At 37.4% G+C, this 23,261-nt stretch overlaps 1 protein-coding gene across 1 annotated transcript in view; it reads right to left on the bottom strand.

Annotated features, from left to right (window-relative positions):
- Positions 1 to 23,261, bottom strand: part of SV2C (synaptic vesicle glycoprotein 2C) — a 117,077-nt gene that overhangs the window by 63,272 nt on the left and 30,544 nt on the right. Inside the window, exon 3 of the mRNA XM_048291363.1 lies at positions 2,204 to 2,384. Coding sequence (XP_048147320.1) covers positions 2,204 to 2,384 — 181 coding nt within the window. The remainder of the gene's footprint in view (positions 1 to 2,203; positions 2,385 to 23,261) is intronic.

Raw genomic sequence — 23,261 nt, 5'->3', positions numbered from 1 at the left:
GTAGGAGGACGTCGAACAGAGTGGGGGCCCACACAGAAGTATAGGATACAGGTATGAAGGGCCTGCTCCTTCAAGGACCATTAATCATAAGCTGGGGATACAATAGAACATGGTTCCCAATCAAGGACAGACATGTATCACAAGGAAAGCTACAGGCACTGACTGTTACTGTAAAAGCTCCTGGACAGGTGAGGAGGAGATAGTGCAGGCAAGTTTCTCACGAGGCATAATAAATACATATTTAGCAGTATATCCCAAAAGGGACAATTCTGGCGAAAGCCAAAACTGTCTGCCAAAAAACAAACCTTTGTAGTATAAGGGTCCAAAGCTGCCCCAAGGAATTGGCCAGGCTAAGCAGTAACACAACAAGCTTCTCAACTTTGCCAGGATCACAGAAGAGTGAGTGTCATGAAACATGATCTGTAGTGTTTCTCCATGGAGTGAAAAAAAGTAGCTCCTGGAACTGATGGTGATTTACAATACAGGATTTTTGAAATTTTGTTTTTCTATGGGATTTGGAGTTTTTTTTTAGTAATTGGAATATTGCCATTTCCTCTTGTTGTCTTATAAAGTCATATCTGACAATCTGGTGACAGACTAAGATTCTTCTAGCTAGAGGACTCCTCACATTTTTCTCTCTCCTCTTGCCCTTCCATTCCTCTTCCTAAATAAGTTTACTGAGTGCTGTGGTAATTTCTTTTGGGTATTCATGTCTTGTGCTAGCCTACTTCAGACCAGTTGTACTAGTTTGAAAACAAACTAGTGGGAGACACCAAGTCAGAATAACAATTTAATAGGAAAACAAAAATAAAGGCAGAAAACACTGGTTCAAACTGACAGAGTCAAGATACAACCTGACACCCTGTTAATCAGGGTGGTTGTAGCAGTCCAATAGAATGGTGGCTGCAGTCCTCTGAAGTGGTGATCCTGTAGAAAAGGGGTCTGCTCTTCCTCAGGTCCAGTGGTGGCTGTGTAGCTCCTGTCCTCTGGAAATCCAGTGGGAAGGTTGTCTCTGGAGTTCAGAATCTCAGATTATATCCAGGATGGAATGCTTGGTTCCTCTCTCTGGGTGGAGCATCTCACAATGGGGTAATGAGTCATGAGGCAGGCGTTGATTAGGCTCATTAACAGAAGATGGTCCGGAGGGAGTTATCTCTGAGTCATGCAGCAGGGCATTGATGGGCCCTTAACAGAAAGATAGTCTGGGGGGAGGAGGCAAGGAAACCCTGCTGCACCTGATTTCAACAGCTCATGGGGATGATAATAGAATGCACTGCAACCCAGGACATCAGTTCAAAGGATTTCAAAAAACACAAACCTCACATAACTGCATTACTGAACCATAAAGCCAACAAACCCTACAAGCAGTGCAGTTCATGTGCATGACTTTACAATCCAGCTGCTGTGCTCTTGCCAGATCCTGACTATTCAGCATACTAAAGACTGATAGTGGTCAGAATTGAAACTGTAATTAGGAGTCTTAATCTGAACCAAGCAATGGCCAGAAGTGCTAAACTACGCACTCTGCAGAACAGAACTCTAGTTTATCCAAGTGTACAGTAAAAGTAGAAGCTTTCTCATAGTAAATTACTTATGTATCTCAATCTCTGCTCATAAAAGTTTAAAATTATAGACTTAATCAACCATTAGAATTATCTTAAACTTTTCCAACAACTGAGAAGTTATTTAAATGAAAAATAAAGAAAACACAAGTCTACAAACACAATACTTTCAGAAAGAACAAAAACATTTGGGACAGTTTAGGACCCTGTTTTAAATCTGACTATCTTGATGCAATGCTATTATAAACAATACTGTGCACACAAAGACATTAGAAACTTTACAAATATTGCCAAAATCTTAGAGTACACCTGTGAGGAGAATGTTATTTTGCTGACTGAACAAGGTACTGTACATAAAGAAGCTCAGGTATAAAAGAGTTAAGCAAGTTCATCAAGTTCACAAAACAAATTCTTTCCAATATAAGAACAAACTCAATCTCACAGTTTTCAGTCTGTGTCTTTCCCCTAAAATCATTACTCTTCCCCTTCAAGTGTTCTTTAGGACTGCAGTAGCTACCTTGCTTAATTCTCTCATCCCCTGACACAGACTGTATTTCTACATTAAATATTGTTCTTTTGCAAACAGAAAAGTTTTATTAACACACAGAACTGTGAAAACGAACAGAACCAGAGGAGCTTACCCAAATCCAGAAAACAAGCGACAGAAGAGGAAGAAGCCATAGCCCTGGACAAATGATGACAGGAAGGCAAAGAATCCATTGACAGACATGCATATCAGGAGTGATTGTCTCCTTCCCACCTTGTCTGCCAAGCCTCCCCAGAAGAATGCCCCCACCATCATCCCAAGGTACACTATGCTACCTGTAATACACAAAAATACAAAAAAGAGATGTTTTGTGAGCTACATAATTGATCACAATTGACTGCACCAAAACCAGTTAACCTTCTATATTTACAAAAAAATAGTACACAGATGATTTAATCCTTTCTCACTGAATAGAAATTATATGCACAGTTTTGCAAATGTATCTAGAGACAACAGATTTCCTACTGTGTCTTCGTCATCTGTTACTAGACACACTTAATATAAATATTAAACTGAACCTTAATATAAATATTAAACAAGATTTCTCGTAAACATGCAGGCAAGTCTGAATAGAAGGAGAAAATGCCACTATTTCCTCAATAATAAAATGCATTCATGTTAAATATTGCAAAAAATTATAACTTCCCCTACAGATAAAATTTGTCTGCACATCTCCAGAATATGAGCAGTCCTGCAGGGGATTAAACCCTGGGATCAGTAGGACCAGTATGTGCTAAATCTAAAGAAAGCTGATTATAGAACAAACAGTTTCCACCCGAGATCTATAGAATCAAAGGCATCCACCTTCATTGGTTTTTTCTCCTTCCAACTTCAAAGTATTTATTTAAAAAGGTAAGGTCCTTTCAAAGCAAAAGCACTGTAATGTTCTTGACTTGTTTTGGGGTATTTTGTTGTGTCCCCCCCAATAATTTTGAACAGATACATTACAGTTAAGCTACATTTATTAAAATGACACAGTAAAAAATAATATTGGGGTGATTTTTTTTAATATAAATCGTGTTTTCCACATGTACTTTCTCACAGAAAGATAAGTTGAAATATTTAACATTTTGACTGTTCACATCTTAGCATATTGTACACAATTTCCTTTCCAAATTCCCTGTGGAATATTTGACAAAGATGTACATTGAGCAGACTGTGTAAGGAAAAAGTAATTCCCAAGGTTTGAAGAGAACCATTAAGTTTGTATTTTGTTTGACAAATGGAATTCTTTTTCCATGTAATTTCTTGTTGAACTGACCAGGTTAGGTTTTATCTATCCTGCATATTGCTACCACCTTCTACATCTTCTTCAAAGCAGGAATTAATTACAAATGGGCTGGAAGCAGTTAAAATACTAGAAATCCTTGTTATGCGTCTCTTTTTGATTAGTCTCAAGAATGGACAAATTCTCCAGCATCTCTGCTGGACTCTAGTTGCTGTGAAGTTCTGGATTCCAGAAGAATCGCCTCTGCCCTGAAGAAGGTAGTTGAATGGGAAAGGAAGCTGAAAAATACCCATTTAAATGCCTGGCCTTGGTTAAATGTGTATCAGGGTAGAGTTTACCCATCAGTATTTCTGTGCTTGGAATTACAGATGGTAACATCTGAAGTGCTGACATCTGCAGGGTTTCATGCACCCTAAATTGTCCCTGTTCCCTCTCATGTTTCACAGAAGTAGTTTCCACTGCTATTTCCTTATAACTTAAAATAGGGTATTTTTGAAATGGGATACACATTGTTTTAAATGTCTACTAACAACATTATAGAATAAGAATCATAAAGTGGTTTGGGTTGGAAGGGACTTTAAAGACCACCTAATTCAAAACCCCTGCCATGGGTAGGGGCATCTTCCACTAAACCAGACTTCTCAGAGCCCCATCCAACCTCAGGACAAGATAACAGATCCATTTCTGCTCATCACAGGAGAAATGCAAAAGCAACAAACTCCGTAAGAACAACTGTCGCGGTCTCCAGCTTGGCAGTGCTGGATGGTGAGGCGCTGTGACCTTCTTAAAAGCGTCTCCAAGGTGACGCCGCTCCAGCAGGTCCACCACACCCTCACACACGTGTGTACACGCAGAGACACAGACAGCTCCCTAGAATGGGTTGACAGCAAAGAGGCAGGAAGGGTCTTCGTATAGAGTTCCATGGGAGGGGTTTATTGCAGCCACGCTCGTGAAGGGGTCCAGGGACGAAGAGAAAGAACGATGGAGGGTCCAGGTTTATACACAGGAGCGGATCAAGCATCAGGGACCAATGATCTGAGGGCACGGGGGCGGTACATAGGCAGGGCTAGGGTAAGGGAGCCAATAGGGAAACTCTGAGGGAGTGGCAATGGGGCAAGGGCCAATGGGGGAACAAGGAGTGGAGAAGCTTCTAGGGCAGGGACATAAAAGGTAACGAGGGGCGGGGAGGCCAACGGGCCAACCGAGAAAGCAGAACTGGGGTGCTTTAACATACCAAAGCAGAGCATTCTGGGGGAAGCCTTTTCTGTTCACCCTAACCTCGGGAGGATCTTTGGTACTAGGGACTGTCCCACCAGTGGACTCTCTTTGTCCCTTGTACCGCAGGCCCACTGGCCACCACAAACAACAGTTAAGTGTCTTCTAAAAATAACTTCTGTCAATGGGTATTTTCTAGATGTTGATGAGTTCTTAGACTTTCATCAAAGAATACTGATGATAATGTGGGTAAATGCAGAATTTACAGAATTACTAAGATATCTTAATTTACTTTTTTTAGCCTGGGAAGGAGACAGACATTACAATATTCTTTTTCAGTTTAGAGGGGTTTAGGAGCAGACATTTACTGGATAGCTTTTTCATTCTGATCAGAAATGTAATTCCACTAGTTGAGATTTTCCTGTAAATGCACATGGCTAATGTATTTTCTGGTCCTAAAGAGAAAAAGATTGGTGGGTGACTCAGCATATTCGTTCAGCTGCTTTAAGATCTCTCTTGTGGTCAAGGTTATTGTACCATACTGCAGATGGATCACTGCTCAGAAGCAGTTTGGAAACTCCGTCCAGCAGATCTGGTGCTTGCTTGTCAATAGTAGTGGAAAAAATGTAATAAAGATAGTTAAATAGCTGTGTTGCCAACTGTGTTACCAGCAGACAGATATCAAAAAGGAAAAAACATGGTTAATTTTTATTCTTACAGTGAAATTCATTACATTCTTTCCTGTATAAGTATTATTGGGCTTTCCCAGTCAACAGTCTAATATAAGAAATAGAGAAAGTAAATTAAATAGCCTTTTATTTCTTTATATAGATAACTTTGAAATATTTCTGTGCAAATAATCCTAATTTTACCAATTTACATTCCCTGTGATGCACAAAAATATCAAAACACTTTGAATGATGAAAATGTTTCTAAGTCTTGAGTTTAAAAGCATTAACCTTTCTTTTAGATGACAAATCCTTTGGTCATTGTACTGTGTTTTGGACTCTCATACTGATGTAATTCTCCTAAAGAGCATTCAAAATATGCTGCTAAAAATAGTATTCTTATCCTGTCAATAAACTGCTATAAATAATCTGCTCTCTGAGCTGCTGAATTGTCTTATTCTTTCCCGTTACGTTAACTTTAAATTTTTTCCTAATTGCCTTGCAGTCTTTGCACAAACCCTCTCATTGAGCAAAGATCTGCAACCCTTCCATCCTTAACCTACTGTAGCTACCAGCAATACATGTTTCGGTGCATTTTGTCATCTTACTTATTTCTTGTATTTTCTGTCTCTCTTTATAATAAGAGAATCATAGAATGGTTTGGGCTGGAAGGGACCTTAAAGACCATCTATTTCCAACCCCCCTGCCATGGGCAGGGACACTCCTCACTAGACCAGATTTCTCAGACCCTGATCAAACCTGACCTTGAAAACTTCCAGGGATGGTACATGCTCAGCTTCTCTGTACGGTCTGTTCGAGTGCCTGACTACCTGCATAATGAAGAACTTTGTCCTTATCTAAACCTGCTGAATTCTGAGCATTCTCCAGATTCTGGGCATCTCTTGTTGGCACTGGCATCAAAATGTTAGGAGCGGGATAGATTGAGGTTCCCTTCCCTGTAAACTTTAATTTAAACTCTGCCTGAACCATGTTGAGGAAGTCCCCTTCCTCTCAACTTCCAAATTTTTCATTAAGATCATTTTACCCTGCTGCAAGATCCACAGTAAATCATGAGAGTGACAAATGGCAAAGGAGATCTCTAACTATGAACAGCTAAAACAGCTGAACAACCACCCAACAAATGCAAGTAACCAATGAGATGAGATGATCACTTTATTATTATCAGATTATCATGAGCACTTCCTTTCCAACCTTTGTAGCTTTTGTTTATTATGTTATGCTGCTGGTCAGAACATAAATTTCTTGTGGATAACACTAAATTTTTTGTACGTCTTCCATAATTCACACATTACATTTTGCATAAATTCATATTTTTATGAAATTAAACAATTAAATTAAATTAAATTTAAAATTAAATACCATGTTGTTGGTCAGACCTTGTTCCCTTTGCTCATTGCCTTTAAAGAATGATCACCAAAACAGTAATTTTATGGTTGTACATATATGTATGTAGATGTCAATCTGGCATGTGATGCTGGGGGTGGTACTCCCTTTTTGAGCAGCTACTACTGATCACAAGACTGGCTGCTTTTCTTTTTCTTTTTAGTACAGCACATTCATGCCTCTAAAGAAATCAGCTAATACAGTGGAAGGAACACACTGGTTTGACATCCAGTCTGATCTTAAAACATTTTTAAAAATATTTTAAAATATAAAGACTTCTAATGATATCTGTATCATATGTCTTGGATTTTCCCCACAAGGTAACATGCCATGTAAAACTCCATCAATTTGTGGAAAAGCACTGAGAAGAGGCAAATGGCAGCTGAAAAAAACATGCTAAAAAAATAATCTCTTTTATTATTCTCTTGCCAAGTTTCAATAAACCTATATTTTCTTTCCACAGCAGAAATCTTACACACAACAATGATTTTCCCCCATTGTATAAATGTACACAATACACCCTTACATCCTCTTCAGGCAAGGGAACCTGAGTCTGGAATTGTTTTACACTATGCACACTCTTTGGCTAGCAGGTGGCTAGATATTTTTTAAATTTAAATTTAAATTTTTTAAATGTGATGTGCACACAGCATCTTTCAGACTGCTAGAAACAGTTTAGCCTTACAAAGCAGCTGACAAGAACTCCCTCTTTATCCAAATGCTGGTTATGGACAATTTAAACAATGACATAACACTAAATGCATAATCAGTCACTTAGGTTCAGTTAAGCAGTATTTTTCCCTTTATGCTGCCATAACTTCATTACTTGTTGATATCTGTTGTAATCTATAGCCGGGTATCTAAATGATAGACAAAACCTTCTGAGAAATCATTTTGTAAGTATATTTCATCAGGAAAAAATATAGCAATGAAAGTAAAGTCAGATTTCCTTGCAATAGAGAGACTCAGAGGCTATGAGACTCCCTGATTAGGTTTTTGTGTTAACACACCTATTATAAATCAGTTATAAAAACAGCATGAAGTTGGTTTTTTCCTATTGTGTTGTATAAGTCATTTGTCTGAATGAGAAATGCATTTCATACAGCCAGAAAAAGTACTCACATTATAAAAAACACTTTAAAAATAAGATTAAAATACTATTTATATTTTGGAAAGAGCAATTATAAATGTGGTGCTAAGGCAGTTCCATAAGAAGAAAAACACTTTTCATAAGAATTATAATGTAATGAGAGTTTTGTTTACTTGTACTAGGATCTTCCCATATGCCATTGTTTAGAATATAAGAATTCGTAGTGAAGGACTGCAATGCCTATAAGTAGCATAATGAATATAAGAATGAGAATTTCCAGCTTTATCGTTGTTTTAACCCTGGTAATGCAGTATATTTGGAGTTTAAATATGATAGTCTTTCAGACCTGTATTTAATTACAATCTGTTAATAGTTTCTTTGATCAGAAAAGACTTGGAAAATAGTAGCAACCCATGTAGCAACTGTCGAACATAACCTCTAATTAACTGTTTGCAATGGGAGGTAATTAAGGCAAACACTTATCCATTAAGACAACAAATACAAGAAAGTTGTAGTAACTCTAGAATTGACAAAAGAACTGAAATTTTCTACAGACCCTGTCTTTGGATTCTTCTATGTATCCAGTATATTGGATCTTCACTTCTTTTTTTTAATATTGTGCCATTCATCTCCTCAGATGTACCATGGCTGCAATATACATACATAAAGAACTGCCACAAACTAGTATTTCTCTGTAATAACTATTTCTTTTTTTCTCTAAATGGTTCTTGCTGTGGTGAAACAACAAGCTCTATATACACAGAATGGTTAATTTTTAGTAAGTGGACGTAAGTGGTTAAAGTAAAACACAACTTGTTCACCCATCTGAAAGCAGATAGGTACTGTTTTCCAACAAACATGTGAGACAGACACCATATTAACTAAAACTAAACTTTTACATGAGTCTTTGCAAGTTCAAGACTTCTCAAGCCTTGGATTTCCTTCATCTAAATGCTAGCTGTTTCTCACAGTAATCATTTTGTGTCTTAACTTTAGATGTTAAATGACTTCTCTGACCTAATAATATGCAATGTATGCAAATCCCCCAAATGCCACAGCATATCAGGCTTTTTTTCTATTACTATTTTTCAGACTAATCCACTCCTCCTGCCTTCCCTTTCAAGACAACTGCAGACAGGCTTCAATATGAAATTTCATATCTGCATTTCTAGTGCAGATGCTTAATTACAAACTTGTTTTGAAGCTTTTTGCTCTTTGGCTTACTATACATTTACAAACAGTCAAATTTCACTTGCATTATTAGAATTATTTTTATAAACCGGGATAATAGGGTTTATCTGTTTAAATACATGAAAGGTATAAAGCTATTTTTAAATGAATGCTGAAGCTCCTCATTCTCAATATAGAAGTTTTTTACAGCACTTATCATGCTGCAGTGATTCTTGAGCCTTCAAGTGTGAATTGCAGCTGAGTAACCTCTGTGCTTAGTTCTCTAATAGTAATAGTTCCAAAGTGACAAGCCTTTGCGTGACAGACCATTTTGCTTTAACAAGTTTTTTTAGCTGCTTAGTTCACAAGACATTCTGGATATGCTTCACAGTCAGTAAAAAAGGACAACTTTATCTCCACAATAACTAAAGAATTATATAAATTCACAAAAAGGAAAATACTAAATTCCAGTGAGACCACTGGAAAAAGAAAAGACAACCTCATCTCTTCTTCTCAAACATGTTGAGCGCTACAGAAACGTTAGTGTTTTCATGAAGGCAAAAAACCTAAAAAATATTGTTTCAACCCAAAACAAATTTTTTAAATTATTTAGTTATTTCTAAAATTCTGGTTCTTTAGTACTTACGTAAGAAAAGAACTCAGGGAAATACTCTGATGTACAAGCTACAAAAAATACATATCATACAACTGATAGCTCACTGCAATCAATTTAAAACAATACAAGAAATAGCCCCTCTGCTCCATCAGTAGGAAAAAACCCCAAACAACCCAAACAAAGAAACAAAAAAACCCCACCAAACCCAAGCACCACTTTCAAATATGCCTACAAAACATCTGATGACATTCAGTCAAATACCAACCCAGAAATTCCGTATAAATAAAAACCAAATTAACTGTGTCTGGTGTTCACACAAAATGATCCCATTCTCAAACAGTACTGATAAACTGCAATACAGGACCTCAACCATGAAAATCAAGAATATGGAACTTAAAGCAAAGACAAGCAAAAGTAATATCATACTCAGCTGACCATCATACACAGGAAAAGGAAAGAACAAGTAACTCAACAGTTCTTCATGCAAGCCTCTTTATGATTTTTAAGATAATGAGAAAAAACATTATCATCTGCACAAACAATTCAAAAAATACAGGTTTGTAATATTATGACAGGCATAATTTGATGATTGATTCAGTAAAAGAAAAATTGTTGTGAGGGAGCCTAGTACTGAGTTCTAAAGAGAAGTGTCACAAACACAAAACAAAATATAGAGCCTAAGAAGGTATTTGAAAAAATAAAGGAAATTAAAAAGAACATGAAACTGTGGGTTTCTTCCATATTTTTCCTTTTCAAAAGACAACTTAACTTGAAAAGGGAAAAAGATATAGAAGTCAATATGGAGCCTCCAACACAGCTGGAAAACAACTGAAACAAAGTGGACAGGACTTCTGGCATATTTAAAAGGCAGAAAGAACCTAATGCAAGATAAAATTTGACAATACATAATTTTATGTCACCAAAATTTTAGACTGAAGAATACTTACAATTTATTTGTCTCAACTTAACATTGAGACTTAAGTAAACACCATCGGATGGCACGGCTACCCAAACTGATCAGCTTGCTCTTCCAAAAGTCAAAGATGAGCCAAGAATATTTTTTTTTCTTGGAAGGGAAGGAGAAGTGAGAACTGTTCTGTCCTCTCCATTAAATAAAGAAAACAAAACAAAAACAACAACCCAACAAAAAAAATCCCCGAACCACTTCTTTTTTTCCCCCAGGAAAGCAACTTGCTTTCCAAGTCAGGAATCTACTCCAGTGTGGATCAACCCTGAGGGAAATCACAAAGACGAAAACTCATTGCTGGAAAGGTTTGATCAAAACTTTGCTAGTCCTGTAATAGGAATACTGTCCATCAATGGGTCCACAACAACCATTCACACAAATTTCATTCAGTTATTAATGGGGGGATTTTTTGTTTGTTTCCTCTAGCATCCTCATATTATATTTATGTGCCTAATTTTGGTTTGTTCACTGTACCTCAATTGTGAGATTTACAACCTGCAGTGCTTCAGTTTAATTCCATCATGAAAAAATTGGCATTTTTCTGCCGTGTTTCCTCTCCTTGGGCTAATGAGACTAATTCTGGTTTACATATTTAGTGCAGACCAAGGTAATGTAGCTCTAGACCTTTACATTATCGGTTCATTTTGAAAAACATCGTATTTTCTTGCTCTACTTTTCTGTATGCTGTTAACTTTCCTTACAGTTCTAGTGACATTCACCTTACAATATATCTAAAATTGACACCATCAGGCATGCTGATACTTTTCTTTACTGATGAAATAATACTCAGTTTCAGAGTATTACTTCATTAGTAACATACATTCTTGTGTACTCAGATATTATTTTAAATGAAAACTGTAATAACAAAAGGAATAACTGCTTCTGCTTGTCCTCATATCCAAATTAGATAAATTAATAAATTAATAGAAGAAGGTCAGTAGCTGCAGAGATTGTGACATGTAATGGATTACTTGCTAGGATGAGGAATTTTCTTCACAGCTGCATTTGCTGATAAGGCAGCAGTACATTGTCATCATCACTTCTGCTTTTAAAATGTTATCATGTCATTAACTTAAGTCTTTAAAAAAACTGTTATCTTCTACCAGATGCTAGCATAATTTTTATTTATTCCATGACAGATTTATCAGAATAAAAAATTGATCAGAGTTATTCCATTTCTTCATTGGATTAATTTATAAATTAGATACTGACTGTCATTATTTCAGGAAACAGCAGCACACTGCTATTTCATACAGCTATTACTTGGTTAGATAAACCAACGATTCATTATAGAAAAAAAGACTAAAGCACTATTTCCTTGCTACTTTCAACGCAAATGGTCAATCAGCATTCAAATTTAACAACATGGAAATGTAAAAACCAACCAACACATGGTATTTTGCTTCCCATAGAAACAATATTTTACAAGCTAGTAGCTACCAATATGCAATATACAGAGCACAGATATTAACATAAGATCGGGTAATCCCAGGTGATGACGTGAAGCTGTTGACAGATTCCCTAGGTGCTATCATTGAACATACTATTTTCACATTATCTTTTCCTTTGATCCAACAATTCCCTCTGGCACTAGCAAGAAAATCCTAACAGACATGCTTTGGATAAAACACACCTAGTTAAGCTGTCCTAGCCCCCCTAATTCCTGTTTTATCCCACTGCAACTGTGGAGGTTCCTCTGGATTTTTTCTGCTCTCTGATTTAGATGCTAAATTCAATGCACTCTTTGTCCATCTCTGAATTGACCCTGTCATGGTAGAAATTGCTGTGACTTTGCAATTTGAAATGCACTTCCATGGCAGTCCTGGGAATCAGAATGATTATAAATGCTGCATATGTTTGAACAGTGCATAGCACTGTGCAATGAGCTAGGATTAATTAAATTTCAAAGCCAAAAAATATATTTCACTAAAGCTTTAAATTGCCCATGCAGTCATCTACATTAATCATATCAAAACTGTTCATTTTGGCCACATTTTTTATTGCCTGAATATTAATTTCTTATTCAACTAGTCCTGCTTCTGACTCTAAACAGAGCACATCCCATGAATATCACTAACTGTTAATTAGTGTTGAATAAAACAAAAATCCCAATGTATAAAAATCTAAATTAATAACAGATGCATCCAACTCGGCAAATCAAAACTCATGATACTAAGAACTAATTAACAAAACTACAATCTTGGTGGTTTCTGTTCAATATTTAAGCTAACCATTGGCTGTCTTTCCAGTGTTTAATCAGCCATTAAGTGTCTTTTCTATAAGTATATCCCAGTGCAGAAGTAAACTTCTTTCCTTGTAAATGGGAGAAAATAGCTTCTATTTATTTTATTTCATCCATACAGTGGCTGTTACCATCATTGTTCCAATGAACTGGAAGGGTGGAGGAAGAAAAATTACACTAGGAAAACAAAACAGAAAAGAAACCTGAAACAAAATTAAAGAAAAAAACCCTAAAACCAAACCTTTTGCTTTGAGAAACAGACATTGAGTTAGGCTGAAACAGCTGTTTAGAAACAGCTTACCAAAATTAATAAGGCTCTGAAACTCTCACATTTCCCAGTGTCTGACAAGATACCTGGTCTACCTCACCTAGCACAGAGCTGCATGAGAGTGAGAAAGGAAACTTCCATCCCACATCTTCTTTCTGCTTTCCAGTTTAGAGTCAATGAAACAGATTAAATCATCCAATGGCAGAATTATGAATAACGGATCAGAATAATCTTTCATGTGCTGCCAATACACCTGCAGGTGCTGGTGAAGCTAAACAGGCTTTTAAATTATGTATTTACAATAGTACCAGGAGACACTGTTATAATGTCTAAATGGAAATTTTTTTAGATGACTGCATCTATCAGTTTATGATCTCCATTTAACAAGACTTGCTAGTGGCAGCTTCAGAACCAACCTTGAAAATTGCCCTGAATTCTAACGGATTAGGAAAATACTTGTTCTCTGTGAAAATGAGCAGGTCTGACAAATGCCAGACAAAAACAATATGCAGCACAAGAGAGTCACACACCACATGGGTTATATTCATCCATACTCCTCAAATTCATGTAAGACTCTCCACTTCTCGCCAGTATAAAGCACATAATTTCTGTCCAGATAGACTGATATGAAGAAATTTGCAAATGGCCACCTTTGCCTATCATTGAAAATGCAGACCTTTTTTAACACTGTGGATGTAAAGCCAGTTTCACTTTACACCAGTTTCTTTCCATTTTTCTACTTTACAGTACTCTCCCAATTTTCTACAATCCCCTCAAAAAGTTACATAGAAACACTTTTCTGCCTTTTAAACAGGTTTCTGTGAGTCTTTGAAAACATTTTGTCCACTACATGTTGATCCTGAGTAAAGTTTACTTGTTAAGAAAAGTTAGGATAACTTGACATATGTAATGTGTCACCAAAACCTCTTGGTATTTTTTTCCTTCACCTGGAGCAGACTGTCCGATGCTGTTTAAATATGTCATAGGTTTAGCAGAGCCAGGGAACAATATTTTCCCTTTGGTAGTATGGAAGTGCCCATCTAGCAGTGTGAGTAGTAAGCAGAGTTGCTCTGAGTGTAAAATCTAAGATTCCCTAGGAAAAAAAAAAAATGCACAGAACTTCCCTAAGTTACCCATAGTTCTGCTCACATAATAAATCTGTGAGTAACTCCTCCCCAACTCCTGTGGCCCGTTAATAGCATGTGAAACTACGAAATCTTACATTTATATTGTTCCCTTATATCAAGACTTCTGATTCTGTATAGGGCTGACAAAGCATTGAAAAATGAATAAGAATAAATGCAATCAAGAAACTTTATTATTAATGTCAGTAAATCGCGGTATCCTGGACAGATTTTTAACTGCCATTATAGCTTACCATTATATTCATGCAAATAACAAGTAATTGCATGAAGAGAAGATTTTTAAAAACATACACATGCCATATTCATGTATCTGTTCTGCAGTGACTCTGTATTATTCCCTTGTGTAAGTATTTGTAGTATAATATTGTATAACCCCCACTTTGGTGCTGCATCAGCTATGAAAGTAGTGATATTCCATACCTTTGAAACAATCATAAACTGATACTTCAAACAAGTGAAACAAGTGTGTACAGTGAGAATTGATGTGCCCATCACTAGGAAAGAATTATATCTGCAGCAAAATGCAGCCAGATCAGATTAAAAAATTATTTGTGTTCCTTTCTTTTCAGCACTGACACTCCCTTAAACAAGTCAAAGGTCTGGAATAAGAAGTTATTTCAAACTGTTTCTACAATAACACACAATTTTCTTTCAATTCGTCAAAATACTGATAGTGTAAGATAAAAAGACAAGTAGAACTTTGACAGCTTCTAAAGTCTTGATGGACTAAATTCAAGGATTACATGTATAGGAAGATATTTACTCAGCTGTGACAACAAGCCATTTAATTATGTTTGTTCCATGTCTTAATGAAGTTCATTAACACTTTCTCCGTGAAAATATTTCTTCTTCTTGACAAGGAACTCATGCATTCGCTCTTTAATTTCATAGCTCAGCATTTGATGCAAGATGCAATATTCAAAGATACACAAAAAAATGTGAAAGCTTGCAGATTATAACTAAACTCTGCCACAGAATTAACCAGAGACTTGGAAGAGATTGCACCGTCATATTTTAAATGTTCAGTTTGGCTAAAAATCTCTGTTTGACAAATTGATTTAAGAAGCGATGTATTGTCAACCAGGGACCCCATGGCAGTTGAGAGAGAGAGGAAAAAGTGGAAGCGACAGCCAAATTAAATGTGTGAAATCAACATGGCCCTCAGGCTTTTCCTTTGGGAAGCAATTCCTTTTTTTGGCCACTTCTGTAAGACTATAAATTAATTTGACATAAATGGTAAAATTACTGATCTGTGATGGGATAGGCAGACCCAGAAAATAACCTGTCATGAGCAAAAAAGCAGCCCGGAGATACTAGATTATTTTAGACAAAATCAATCTCTGAGACAGAGATTTGAAGATTACTACAAGCAGTAATGATTTAACTTTAATCCTCTGTGCAAATAAATGGTACAAGAGGCTGGAGAGTAGCCCTTGGAGAGGGATATGGGAGTTGAACATGAGTCACCAGTGCCCTGGAAGCCAGGAGGGCCACCTGTGTCCTGGGGGCATCAGGCACAGCATCACCAGCCAGGCAAGGGAGGGGATTGTCCCGCTCTGCTCTGCACTGGGGCAGCCTCACCTCCAGTGCTGGGGGCAGTTCTGGGTGGCACAACAAAGAAAAGACATTAAACTATTGGAGAGTGCTCAAAAGAGGGCAATGAATATGATAAAGGGCCTTGACGGGAAGCTGTATGAGCAGCAGCTGGGGTAATTTGGTCTGTTCAGCCTGAAGGAGTCTGAGGGAAGATTTCATTTCAGTTACAGCTTCCTTGTAAGGGGAAGCGGAGGGGCAGGCACTGATCTCCTCTCTGCTGACAAGGGACAGGACCTGAGGAAGTGGCATGAAGCTGTGCCAGGGAGGTTTAGGTTGGATATCAGGAAAATGTTCCTTCCTCATGGGCTGGTTGGGCACTGGAACAGGCTCCCCAGGGAAGTGGTCACAGCACCAGCCTGACATAGCTCAAGAAGTGTTTGGACAATGCTCTCAGGTACATGGTGTGATTCTTGGGGCTGTCCTGAGCAGGACGATAGGTTGGACTCAATGATTCTTATAGGTCCTTGCAGTAAAGCCGCATGCAGAAACAACCTGAAAAGGAAAAACATTTGAAATGGGTCTGTTCACCATCTTAATACTGGCTTCAATAAGGTGGCTTGGAAACAACATTGTACTCAGAAAAGGAGCATGCACCAGCACAGAGGACTGAGTACACTGTAATTTATTAATAGTTAAAATCTGTGCTCCCAGTTCCTGTCTCATGACAGGTCCACGATGTTCCACGTGATACAGGTTTAGTCCAGTTCATAACAGACAGAATCATGTTGCATGTTCCCTCCACTGTCCCTTTTTTCCCCCTCAGAAAAGAAAACCAGACATGACTACCATTTTCACTGGTCTGTATATTGTAACAACTTAGAAATTTTAAGGGTCTGTCTCTTAATGTTTCTCCTTCAAATAACTGTGTTTGGAAGGCAAGCAGTAGGAGGACTTTAATAATGTCATTGCAAGGGAACTGAACTGTACCAAAGGTGAATGGCATGCATGATGGCATTTGTATTTCTGGCATCTCCTTCTGAAGAAGTAGTACATTAATCCTACAGACCAATTTTCACCTTGCTCTGGAATATTTAGAAGGCATTTCAGTGACTGCAACTCTATTTCTAAATATTTCTATTGCTGCTAAAGATTTATTACTACTATTAACTGTAAGTGCAACAGACTCTCACTGTTATTTCAGTGGGATTCCTCACAAGCAAGGGTCTGATATGCCTCCCATAAGTACTCTTTACCTGGATGCTTTTCTTGTGAATATATACCAGATCATATATAAGTACCTAACTTTTTTGATATCTGTGCTCTCTTGAATAAAATGTATACCTTGGCCGAGTGTCTACAGTAAAAAATTAGATATAAATCTCTTTCCCTATCCCTGAAGTATAAAATAATTTAAGCAAAAACTTCAACATGCTCTCCATAATAAAAAAAAATACTTTCCCCCAGAATTTTCAAGTGTTTAACAGTACATCTACTAGCTCAACACAACAGTAAAAGATAGAGTAACAGAGCCCGGGTTTCCTTTATTTTATGTCACTTGTGATGTATTGTGTCATAACAAATGCAGTACCATACTAATAACTGGAACATAATCAGAAGACAATCATCTTCTCCCACTGTATTTTATGCAGGAACATGCAATAAATCTCATCCATCTCTAATTACCTCTACTAATATTCAACAAAAAAAGACAACAATGCTATACACAGATAACTACTTATGGCAGCAGAAGGCATTTTACTCACTGTGGTGTAAGGACAGTTTTGTGACAATCTATTAAAATGCAAACCTCTTAACCAGTAAATAATCCCACCAGGCATGTAGATGCATCAATATTTAAAAAACTCTCCTGTCAAACTCAGGTCCTGCAGCCCTTTATTCACCAACATTTTATCACATGCTTCCAGGTTTCTGCTAGATCTCAGGAGGAGAACAAATAACTCAAGCTAAATGATTTTGCCGAAATTAATTTAGATAACTAGTCTGTGTTTGAAAGAGCAAGCCTATGTACAATCCATGAGTTCTAACCCGCCTTTCCTTTAAAAGCTTACTGAAGTGTAACAGCTGGAGAATGTGTTTTAGTCATAGGTAGGTGGAAGTGTCATACATTTGCAGACAACTATTTTTTCATTTATGAAATCAGAAAATTTTCGGTCGGGAGGGGCTTTTGAAGAGCTTTTGTCTGACCTCTGCTTAAAGCAGGGTTACCTTCAAAGCAAGATTACTTTGCTTCAGGCCTTCAGTCAACTTTTGAAAATCTCCCAAATATACCACAGTTTCACTATGCAACATCTCCCAGTGGTTGACCACCTCACTCTCAACTTTCCTCATTTACCAGATGATCCTTGATTGCAACTTCTAACCTCTTGTGTTCCTCTGAGAAAAAATTTAATCCACCTTCACTGTAGCTTCTCTCAATTTTGTTGCCAAATAGTAAAGAGAGATTCACCTCTTAGACCCCTTTCCTCCACACTAAACAAGATCAGATCCTTTTGCTTCTTCTTGTATTCTGTGTATTCCACTCCTCTTGTCACATTACTAGTCCTCTACTAAATTTGCCTGAATTTGTTAGGTCTTTTCAGGTGGCTCCACAACAAGACAATATGTGGGCTTACTGTGTTGAGAATGGAAAATAATCACTCCTCTCTGCTTACTGGTCACATTTGCCAATGCAGCTGCAAGGCAGTGCTTCCCCATGTCAACTTGCTTCCTACTAAAAGCCACACATCCTTCTGCAGAGCTGTTTGCTACCCAGCATTTCAGTGACTAGCCTGTACCAGTGATTTGAGTTGTTCTGTCCCAAGTAAAGGACTTGTATTTGTCATCAATGCAAGGAAGGTGTTTGGTGAATATAAAGTTGTTGAAAATGATCATTGTAAAACCAGAATCAAATTAAGTAGCAAGGATCTGGCAAGCCAGTGCTTCTGTAAACTAAGAAGTGGAAATATTCAGTGGTCATTTGGTATTCTTAGCAGAGCTTATAAGCACGTTGCACCAGCTACCAAACCTCAGGAGAGCACTTCTTCTTGTGTAAAGAGAAAGAACTGTCTGGATTAGAATTACGCTGGTTATGTTTGGTACAATTTAAAACAGATTAGGCATGGGAAGCACTGTTATCAGAACAGCTAATGTGCAAGTTAGTAATCAATGCAGAATTGGTAGGCTGTTGTCGCAGACTGAGAACTTCTTCTGCCCAAAAGACTTAGTTATGCCTATGATACTTTTCTTTCTACAAATACTACACAAAATTTTATTATTAAATCCAGAAATAACAGAAAGAACCTGTATATCAAGGTATTATTTGACACTAAATGTGGGGTTTCAGAAAATAATTTAGTTTTCAAGGTAAGCTGTTTGTTGTTATTCATATTCACAAAACTTGCATTATCAGTCCAGTGATTTGCCACAATACTTGCAGTTTTTAGATGGAAGAAACTGTTTGTATGACTGACTCATCAGCTAAGAATGTCTTTTACATATAAAAATTATTTCTAGTGTATTGTCTATGAACCTGTATCAAAGCCTTGATTAACACATAGGTTAGTGCAATGGTAAGACAGAACAGAGTAGAAGACTATTCACCCTCAAGAAATCATTTGGTCTTAACTTCGTACAGAGGATCGTATAGGGATTCCAAACAGACCAGGGTGACTATTAGAAATCACTGAGGAACAATTGGCCCCCGTAAAGGATGGCAATCAGTGAATAAGAGTGCTCAATCAGTTTTCAGGTTTTGTTGGTACACATGCAAAAGATAAAAATAAAATGTTTAAAGTTAATCACTAATCCTGAGATGTTTAGACAATTTTTTCTAGTATTGAGGCGGATGGGCCTCTGAGCAACCTGATCTAGTTGAAGACATCGCTGTTCATTGTAGGGAGGTTGGATTGCATGATGTTTAAAAGGTCCCTTCCAACTCAAACTATTCTATGATTCTGTGATAAAGTACAAAAAAAGGATGGAGGTGTCTGAAAAATGTGCCAACTGATGCTGTGAAGAATGGCCTCATGGACCAGCTGAGCAGGAGTCAGCCTGTGTGTACTGCTAACAGTGGTGACAGCAGTGCAGCTGACAAGGGTCCTGCACAAGGGTGAGCACTTACAGGTCCCATGGGAGAACCAGTGACAGGACAGTCAAGAGTGGCGTGGAATTCTGAACAGATAGAGCTGGGAAAGACTAGCTTTTCCTAGCTTAGGAAAAACAATGTTTCAGTATTTCAGATACAGAGATGCTGAGGAAAGAAAAGGCCGTACTATAAACTTTACAGGAAAAAAAACCCAAAACAATTAAGAACAATCTGAATGCAAAGACCAATCTGAATGCAAAGACAGAGAAAAATTAGGAAGAAAAGTATACCCAAATCACAGCCCAGAAAATTAACTTAAAATCAGTCTGTTTCTGATGGGTAAAACCAAAGAGAGAAGATGCATGCAGGAAAAGAGTTAAAACAGCATCTCTAGACCTGAGCCTACAACCTGTCTCATGAGAATACAGCCTTGCCTCATCAGTGTCAGAACCCAAGAAGTCACTGTGAATCCACTTACATGCAGGAGCTGGCAAGTACACCCAAGTCATGTATACAGCAGGGACACCTTTTTCTCATGCTTAGTGACATGTCACTATAATCTGGGAGAATTTAAGCTATTCAACTTCCCTTTTCTTAAGAAAATCACTTACTTGAGATGAAAAAATGTTTTATTATTTAATTCAAAAGACAACTTGAAACTAGTTCATGACATCATCACACTCGTTATATGACTTTATGGGCTCTGAAATGTTGCTGGTGATCAATAAAGTGATCTCAAGCTCATTCAAGGGTCAATAGGGAAGGATTTTGGGAAATTGTCTTTGTGAAAGTGAATTTAAAAAAAAAAAAATGCAACAGGGAGACTCAATGAATATCGTCACATGTTTTTAATTAGCTCATGTTCCCTAGTAAATGATCATGGCACGATGTATGAGAAATCAGTTTTACAACCAAATCAATGAATACTTTTTCAAAGACAAAATAAGATGTTCGTAGTATGTATCTTAACAGTCTAGAAAATTGCCTGAATAATAAATATTGTGTATGTGTACTAATTTTACCTTATAACTCTTAGCATTAGTCCTATGACTTTAATATTCTAACAACATTAGAACCTTCTGGATTATGGGATTCTAATAATGAAAAAAAGAATTATGCCAGTCTGGAAGACCCCAGTTAGGATGTACTTATAAAGTGAAATCACAAGCACAAAATAATTGAAATGCACAGCTGTGAGGGCCCTGTTATGACAACATAAAAATGCTTTCAGTAAGCGTTCACTGCTACAATTAATATTTTTTAGTACTGGAATTAAGGTTATGCTCTCTGCAAGCAGTATACCTACTTTGTTTGTAAGCAATATGTACATTGGTATACTGATGACTTGCAGCTTATGATATATTTCTAGTAGCAATGAGTAAGAAATATTTTTTTTTGGTGAAATTATTGGTAAAACAGTCACGTGTTGCAATGCCTTCAATACACACTGGGAAAGAAATTGCTTATCTCTGTTCTTTCGTGCTTTTGTCTGTTAATCTTTTAGTACATAATTATTTGTTTGTTAATACCACAACACAGAGGCTAGTTTTATATTATTGCAAAGGGAAGATACAATTTCTATATTTTAGGCATGAGAATACATTAGTAGCACAGCTGAATTTTCCAGATCTGTTACCTTAGTTTTGTCAACAAGCATCATTTATACACAACACACACATTCATACTTGTAACTATGAGGTATTTAACAGCTTCTGTACTGAATTTTAGCTAAATATTTACGGAGTTATTCCAATACATCTCAAGGCAATATCATAAGAACTGCAGTGACAGAGAAATCCTCAACCTTATTGACATGAGTCAGAGGCCAGGAGCCGGATATGAATACTCATGGCCCCTACTGCTATGGGGACAATATTCCCCGCTCCCAGTTCCAGACACCTCCATGATCCTTAATGCAGTTGTTTAAGTAGAATACTATTTGTAGAAAATACAATGCAATATGAATTAATTGCAGAGGGATTTGGTGGTTACCCTTATGTTTTATTGTCCTGGAGGACACAGACAACTTTGAGTGCTCCATTTGTCAAGAAATGTGCATGTGGCAAAACAAACAGGTTTATCAAAAATTAAAAACTAGGGTTGAGATAAGTAATTTTTGTTCCAGCAATGTAAAAATTAGAAAAATTAGAAAAAAATATAAAAATTGAGGCGTAGATTTTAAGGATGTCCTCAAAATCATGTTAAAAAAACCAAGTTGGGAATTCACTACTTTTCAAAGATGCATTGTATGTTATCATCTGCACTGACTCATTGACATTTATCTAGTGATACAGGTTTGCATTGGTTTTGTTTCTCATCTTTCTTTAAGAAGTAGACCTGAAAGCTCACAGGTCCAAGCATGACACATACAATGTTGGCGTTTTGTGTAAACAGGCAGTACAAAACAGATTCTTTGCATTTGGCATCTTTAACCATAAAAACTTTAATAATATATTTCCCTCCATTTTAAGTTTAATCACTGCACTGTACATATATAGGCAGAGTACTTCTTACAAGAAATGATCAAATGGCAAGGAATGACTCAAAGGACACAGTCATCCGGGAATTCCTCACCTGTTTCCACTCATGATCCTGTCACCTGGAGGGAGGCTTAGAGATATAACTGGGGGAGACTGCAGTCCACTGTACTGAAACCCAGAGAGCCAAACTGCTGGTATCAATATGTCAGGAAACTGAGCTAAGCTAAAATGAGATCTGTTGCAACAGAACCATGTGCTGCAAAGACGCAGGGTACAAGCAGAACATGTGCTAGAAAACACAGGCTTCTAAATATCTTATAAGGAGTCCTCCTTTTCTGTAATAGTCTCCAGGCCCAAGTCATTATCTGCAAACATACATTCCATTTCCTGCTCTGTTACAATTGCCCAGGCTTCTACCTCTCCTCTTCCTTGGGGAACCATTTCTATACCTTTTCTTCACAGCCCTGCCCCATGAGAACCTTGTTTTTCCTGCTGTGCCCAGGCATGTCCAGGGAAGACAAGCATGGACCTGATTGCAGAACTGCTGCTGCTCTCACTAAGCCACACAAGGCTGGCTCAGACTGCCTGTTTCCTATACCATAGGAGGGAACAGGCAAGGGGGTGAGACATGGTCCATCCCCATCAACAGAATGGACACACAAAGCACACCCCAGGCTCTTGTTCATTCTTTTGTCTCCCTGACGCTAAGTAAACATTATTTTCTCTGGATGCTAGAGAGCAGTCATTGGTATAAAAAGACTAAAGACAAAAAGAGTGAAAGGTTATATTATACAGCATTTTCACTGGAAATTTTTGCATTTTCCAGATTGAATTTCATATCACCATTGGAAAGGCTCACATGCAATGTGAAAGTGTTGCTGGACAGTTGTATCATCTGCTCTTTATTACACCTATATAATTTCAGCAGGACTCCAGTTCTCCATTTGTGGGCTGGTTTTGTGGTTTTGCTTTGTTTTTAGATTAGTTCGTCTGGACATCTACTCTTGTATATGAGAACAAAATTTGTCCCTCTCCTCTT

This window comes from Corvus hawaiiensis, chromosome Z (assembly GCF_020740725.1).
Source record: "Corvus hawaiiensis isolate bCorHaw1 chromosome Z, bCorHaw1.pri.cur, whole genome shotgun sequence".
Lineage (NCBI taxonomy): Eukaryota > Metazoa > Chordata > Aves > Passeriformes > Corvidae > Corvus > Corvus hawaiiensis.
This window is presented reverse-complemented; position numbering and strand designations above follow the sequence as displayed.